General features: G+C 42.1%; 2 protein-coding genes across 2 annotated transcripts in view; both read left to right on the top strand.

The window, feature by feature from the left end:
- The window catches only part of SRD5A3 (steroid 5 alpha-reductase 3), a 22,057-nt gene extending 15,484 nt beyond the window's left edge, over window positions 1–6,573 (top strand). Inside the window, exons 2-6 of the mRNA XM_009277454.1 lie at window positions 208–305; window positions 1,879–2,030; window positions 2,975–3,169; window positions 4,502–4,624; window positions 5,152–6,573. Of these exons, the coding sequence (XP_009275729.1) occupies window positions 208–305; window positions 1,879–2,030; window positions 2,975–3,169; window positions 4,502–4,624; window positions 5,152–5,411 (828 nt within the window). The 3' untranslated portion in view covers window positions 5,412–6,573. The remainder of the gene's footprint in view (window positions 1–207; window positions 306–1,878; window positions 2,031–2,974; window positions 3,170–4,501; window positions 4,625–5,151) is intronic.
- TMEM165 (transmembrane protein 165) overlaps window positions 6,218–7,144 on the top strand; it is a 12,346-nt gene continuing 11,419 nt past the window's right edge. Inside the window, exon 1 of the mRNA XM_019471543.1 lies at window positions 6,218–6,268. Coding sequence (XP_019327088.1) covers window positions 6,218–6,268 — 51 coding nt within the window. The remainder of the gene's footprint in view (window positions 6,269–7,144) is intronic.

Raw genomic sequence — 7,144 nt, 5'->3', positions numbered from 1 at the left:
CCCTCCCCCGCGCGAGGCGGTTGCCTGCCGCCATTTCTGTCACGTGAATGCTGCGTGCCTTAGGCCACAGTAGCATAGGAATAACTATATATGCATTTCAATTGACTCAGCTGAAGATGTAGAAAATAAATAGCATACGCAGATAGCATCGCGTATTTTTATAGAGTTGGGCTCAATTTTTTTGCACAAGTGTTACTGTGTTTTTAGAGATGGCGTACCGAGGAGCATAGAGACTGTGATCACACAGAGTCCATATATTCCAAATTGGAACAAAAGCCTAATCCTGTGAATCCCAGTCCCATGCGGTATTTGCAAAAGCAACCTTCCTGCAAGAGTCGGGTCAGGGACCTGGGAATATGGATTCCCGAGTACAACTGTGGCTGTGCAAATACACTGCAGGTTTACTGTTTTAAACCGATTCTCAGTTGTCATCTTCTTCCTTCAAGATTTCTTTTTAAAGTGTGACTTAGGATACTAATAACAGCATGTTAACACAACGATCTGGACCCTGCGTGAACAGTCTCTGATAAGGCAAAAGAACCGCTGCATTATCCAAACACATCTCTTAATAGATGTTTAATAGGATGAAAGAGGGAAAAGAGGGGGGAAAAAAAAAACATTTACAGCTTTCTATACGTTACTGGGATTTCATTGTTTTTGATCAGCCAAGATTGGTGACTAGAACTAGCCTCTGACTTGAACATAGGCGCGACAGGATCTCGCAAGGCCAGCAGGACAGGACTGGGAGGCTACTTAACCCAAAGATCCAATCGCCCCTAATGTAACGATCTTGTTATCACTGACACATTTTATATACACAGCTTTCAAACCAAATGTTAAAAAAAAGTTTTGTAGCACAGCATGTTATTCATGTAAAGGTTGTAATGTAGTATCTTGGTTATCAGGCTTCTGGTTACAGAAAATACTCAGGGATGTGTTTAAGCTCTGTGGTACCCTCAGTGAAAATGAGGGAGTCTTCTCTGACTATACAGTTATATCCTAGTTTTGTACCAATAGTTACATTGTCAAGACAAGGCCATCAGCATCTTCCCATGGTACGTATTTCATCTCTTTGCAGGTGTTTCCAGGAGTCTTGATTTTTATTCATAGCCGGAAGGACTTTTAGTTTTAAAAGCAAAAGGAAATACTGGATCACCTGGTTTGAGCTGGGTATTGTAGGCTGTTCAACTCCATCCAGTAACCTGTCTTGACCGTAATGTCTTGTATTTCAGTAATGCATAATTTGCTTTTATAACCGCATTATGGGGTTGGGGGATTCTTTGTTTTCTTCAAAAAAACATGTGGTCTTGCCTTGTAATCACCCGGTCGTATTGGTGGTCTCTCCTTTTTTTCTGTATGATTGTTGCAGACCTTGAATTTGCAGAGAGACAAGATATTTTAGTGTACAGCTGAGTAATTACTTCTGGGTGCCTCTTACCATCTGCGTTTGTCATTTATGAACTTTAGCATGTCATGTAATGCATCCATTAGAACTGAGGAAAGTGGGAGTGCTGCTAGGCGCAACAGCCTGGAAATGCCCAAAGAATTAATTTGGATGTGCTTTCAGTGGTGTAAATGATAAAGAAAAAGTTGTGCACATCATGATTCATTGTAAGCATTGAAGAATACCTTTGCAATGTGTGGTTTTCACTTTCTCCTCTTTAGTGCAGCTATGGTTAGTAAGGTAAGCTAAGTTAGGCAGCATTTTGCTGCTGTTAGGGTTATTCCTGCTTGGTACCACTGGAGTCCCGAGTTCTCTACTTATTGATGTGGGGACCAAAAGGGAATGTACTCGCCATCAGGCAAGCATGTCCTGCAGCTACGTTTCCAACTAAGGAACAATGAGAACATTAATGAAGACCCTTTTTGTTCCCACAGGTGGTTTACTCACTTTTATGTGGTTTCTGTGCTCTGGAATGGCTTTCTGCTGATCTGGCTTTTCCGAGCTGAGTTCCTTGGAGGGTCGCTCCCATCATGGATTCAGCATGTGCACCGTGCTCTTGGCAGAGACTCTCAGAGTGAGGACACGGGCAAGTATTCCAGCTATTATGATGCAGCCATATAAATATTAGAAAGCTGCACTACCATCCTGTGCTGAATTTGTATTCTTCAAGTGCTACTTCATCAGCTGCTTTTAAACTAGGTGTCGTGGTTTAACTTCAGTCGGCAACTAAGCACCACGCAGCCGCTCGCTCACTCCCCCCCACGCGGTGGGATGGGGGAGAGAATTGGAAGAGCACAAGTTAGAAAAACTCGTGGGTTGAGATAAAAACAGTTTAATAATTGAAATAAAATGATAATAATAATATGATAATAATAATAATAATACACAAAACAAGTGATGCACAGTACAATTGCTCACCACCCGCCGACCGATGCCCAGCCAGTCCCCGAGCAGCGGCCCCCCCGGCCAGCTTTCCCAGTTTATGTACTGAGCATGACGTCCCATGGTATGGAATGTCCCTTTGGCCAGTTTGGCTGTGCCCCCTCCCAGCTTCTTGTGCACCTCCAGCCTTCTCAGTCAGTAGAGCATGGGAAGCTGAAAAGTCCTTGGCTAGTGTAAGCATTACCTAGCAACAACTAAAACATCGGTGGGTTATCAACTTTGTTCTCATCCTAAATCCAAAACACTGTACCAGCTACTAGAAAGGAAATTAACTCTATCCCTGCCGAAACCAGGACACTAGGCTCCAAGTGACTTTTCTGGAATACCAATTCACTTTGTCATTATTCAAGGTAGAAATCATTCTAATTTATGGATAGCAGTCCTTTTAGTAGAAAGGGCCATTAGCACCTTCTAGAAGTATTCTTGCTGCGGTCAGCAGTGCCTCACATGTACAAATATTTTCCCCAGTGCTCAGTTAATTTAAAATGAGGATAAAATTTTGCTGTGGGGAGAGGAAAAAATAGCCTTTTTGAAGCACTTGAATTGTTCCTATCTGTCTCAAAGTCGCTGTTTCTTATCTGCACGCAGATAGTGAGCATTTCTCTGCGCTCCTGGTTCTCCTGCTGCTTTGGCTGCATAGCTGTCGAAGACTTGCAGAATGCCTCTGGACCAGCGTGTTTTCCAATGGCGTCATTCATATCGTGCAGTATTGCTTTGGACTTGGTTACTACATTGCCGTTGGCTCAACTGTGCTATGTCAAGTGCCTACTAATGTCAGGAATGGTAAATGCCTGCTTAGTTACTACCAAAGATGCGGTTTTACTCCCATTTGTTTCCATTGTGGCAAATGGTTTCATAGAGGCCTGCTTGTGTGAGAAGTGTGTTAACTGATGAGACATAAAAATACTTACTGGCATAGTTGAAAGTAACTACGTTTCAGTATATCACATAATCAACCAGCATTATACACAAACAGACACACAGACACTGACACACACTTTCGTGTTAACCATCACTGTTACTTCCTGAAAGACATCTCACATAGATACTTTCAGAATCATTACCGATCAGTTTTGCATTGAGATACATATACTTTGTGAAGGACAGTAATAGGTACCAGTTCTCAAATGCCACTATGCAACTTCAGTTCTCAAACTGGAGTTTGGTTTTTTGCTGTAAGCTTTCCTGTAAGGTGAGTCTGCAAGACCGTCTTGGCCATCTCTTTTGTTCTGCACTGAGAACTCGCCACTGCTCTGCTTTGCATCAGTCAGTCTCTTCTTTCCCTCGGTACTGTAATGTCTCCATTAATACAGCAAAAATTTGAATTATATGACTTGTTTCTGCCAACACATTTCACTGAGTCTCACAACTGAGCTGCTGTTCCCCTGCACAGATGAACCATGAGCTGGTTGTAGCACTTCTCCCATGACTAATTTTTGTAAGGTGGTCGTTACCAAGTATGTAACTTTAGTGAAGTTTTTAACCGCTTCCAATCACATCAGTTCTAGTTTAATCCAGTGATTTTTCAAAAGAACCTTCAGATCTCCTATGTGTAGATAAAGCCTTTTTCTTTCTGGACCTGTCTTCTACTTTTCACATCTTGTAGATTCTTAGAGATGGTGTATTGGCTTGTACGTTGGAAACCATCCTTGATACAGTTAACATTTTTTTGAAGGCCTAAATGGTTCGCACTGTGCGCGTGTGTGTGTGTAGGTGTATGTATGTATGTATCTCACTCAGTGTGAACAGGACAAACAGCTGTGTACTTAAATGTTGACCTGAGCCATGACATCTTTAATTAGGATGATAAGAATTACCAACAGTGTTGAATATTGAGGTCTTAGACTATCAATTATGTGTTGGTTGTACATCATGCTGTACCTCAAGCTACTGGATTAAAAACTAGGTGTATTTTTAGTATAGAGCGGTTAAAGGAAATAAACTACCAGCAGAGCACTTAAATGATGCAGGATTTAAAAGAATCTTTCAAGGAATTAGAGGCTCACTACTAGGATTTTGTAAGACAGTAACATTTAAAAAATGTATACAATGTTTTGGGATGATGCTTGGGAAGGTATTTCCTGGCTGTATATTAATGAAACATATTTCATTCAGGAGAAGTGCTTTCTATGCAGATCTGCTGGTATCACATTGTAGGAATTACGACGTACATTTGGGCCTCTCTTCACCAACACAGATGTCTTGTGATTCTAGCTAATCTTAGAAAAAGTAAATCAGGTAAGATGTTTCATTTCTGCCAACCATTTACTTAGGTAATTTTTTCCTGGTTGTTTCAATAGGCTTCTGTAGCTTCTAATACCTTAAAACACGAGTATTTTTCAGTTCCGGTAGTGTGGTGCTCTCTATAAGACTTTCAGTAGATAAAATGAGGCTGTTTGAAAAAGAGATTGGATGGCTGAATGGGGGGGGTGTCTGTGTCTGTATATATAGTTCTATAGAACTTAAAATGAAGGTCTAGCTTCTGGTATCCTAAGGACAGACACATGCTAATGCTTAGGACTTGTGCCACTCCTTGGGGACCTCACTTCTGTCTCCATATGGGCTAAAAATAGGTTTCCTTACTCTGTATTTGCGCCAAACAGCCAGAGGTGGCATCTTATTTCATTAAGAAGTGCAAAGCTGCCAGATCAGATGGAGGTGGATGATGATGATAACTTTAATGAGCGTGTTGTTCTGTAATTATGAGTAGAAAAGTTTGTTTAATGCACGTTGTTCTCAACTAATTTCTTTCTGTTTGCTTGCAGGAAAGGTCGTAAGTCTGAGCCACAGTGTACCTTTCGGAGACTGGTTTGAGAGAGTTTCTTGCCCTCATTATTTTGCAGAGCTCCTCATATATGTATCTATGGCCGTCACGCTTGGATTTCACAATGTGACATGGTGGTGTGTAGTGATGTATGTTCTTTTTAACCAGGCACTGGCTGCTGTTTTGTGTCACGAGTTCTATCGGAAAAACTTTAGCTCCTACCCAAAGCATCGAACAGCATTTATACCATTTGTTTTTTAGAATATTTCTTCTAAAAGTATCTTTAGTGCAAACTGGGAAATGTTTTCTATAAGGGAATAAGAAATTTACGGTTTATTAAAGCCAAGGTAAAATCGCACATTTTCTCTAATTCTAGCTTAAAAGCTCATAATTTTAATGATAATCTCATCCATGTTACCAATTTATGTGGGGAAGTGTAAGGTCTCTGCATATCATATAAGCTAAAAAAAGGTTTACTGAAGACCTTAATTCAAACTGAAGAGATGCTAATTGGCTCTTTTCTGTTTTATAATCATATCTTATGCATAAAACACTTGCTGTTGTGCAGCAAGCCCAAATACATAGACGTGAAAACTGTGTAGAGAAAGGAGGGTGCAGGGAATCATTTGCACTACTGTATTTCATGCCTTGTCTAATATTTAAGCATATTTTTTCCTAGTCTTTTCTTTGAATCACTTCAGAGGGAGGCAAATTGTGTATTGTCTTTCTGTGCTTCCCTGTTGATAATTAAAACCAGTTGCTGCTTTATAACTTCAAGCACAAAAAACGGTGGAGAAAGTGAGAAAGCTGCGGTGGAGGAATGACTCATGCTCAGCAGCGGAGAGAGAAACAGACCCGTTCTCTGCATTATCTCTTCTGCACCAAAGTGTTTTCATTCATTGATGAAAACTCCTTGTTTATCCCTAAACTGGGAAAATCGTGGAAGGTTCTCTGTCTAGAGAGACAGTAGAAGAGAATTTGCAGAAAATCAGTGTTCTTGGTTATGGTTCTGTCGTCCTTACAGCAGGTTTTGAACCCTCGTGTGTTAGAGGGGGCAGTTATGCAGGATGACCGTAACCACGACTACACTGCTTTTTAAACAGCCTGTGAGAGCAGATGTAATGAACTGCCGAGGCAGAGAACTCACAGAAACCAGTACCTGACAAGCATTGCAAAGAAATTCTTGACTGGGGAGATGATGTCACTCAGCACAGGGGTTTTTTGCACTTAACCATTGAATATTTTGGTCCTTTTCATGATACTGGAGTGAGTGATCAATTTGCATGATGGACCAGCAGATGGATGCTGGTCTTTCAACGTGTTTTCTACTTACATGCATATATTATTTTGTATGTGAGAAGAATTTTTATATACTGAAGTATACCTTATGAATTATCTGATTAAAACAGTTTATTACACCTTCTATTTTGTATAATTTTTCAAAACTGAGCTATGTATTTGCAAAACTTGAGCAATTACTTTGCACAAAATGTTGGTCGTCTCTTGGCTCTCGCAACCCTCTCTCCATCGACACTTCCATAGCTTCAGTTCACCGTGGAATATAAACAACCCTGTCGCGGGACCGCGCCTTTCCGTATTATTCTTTTTTAGTCATTCTCGGGAATCCCCCCTTGAGCCTGCCTCCGAGCATCTCCTCTTCTGCTGGCGTTCTCGGTCCTGCTCACTAGACTGTCAGTTGCTTCTCGGGGAGCACGTTCCTGTCCTTGCCCCGGGGAGAGCATCGGGGCGCAGGGCCCTCCTGGGGCCGCGCACGCCCCCAGCGCTGCTTTGTACTTCGGCTTGCAGAAACCTGGACGTGCCCAGGCCGTTTCTATGCGGTTTCTTTGCCTCCTCACGCGGCCGTTTTGCTTTCCGTCCCTCGGCGCCCTTTGCCTGCCCGCAGGCAACTCCGAACGGAGGAGGGACGCGCTTCGACTCGCCCGCTCCCCCGGGAAAGCTGCGCGGCGGCCGCCCTGCCCGTCCCCTCTCGGCGC

Source organism: Aptenodytes forsteri, unplaced genomic scaffold (genome assembly GCF_000699145.1).
Source record: "Aptenodytes forsteri isolate BGI_AS27 unplaced genomic scaffold, ASM69914v1 Scaffold65, whole genome shotgun sequence".
Classification (NCBI taxonomy): domain Eukaryota; kingdom Metazoa; phylum Chordata; class Aves; order Sphenisciformes; family Spheniscidae; genus Aptenodytes; species Aptenodytes forsteri.
Note: the sequence above shows the minus strand (reverse complement) of the source record. Positions and strands in the feature narration are given on the sequence as shown.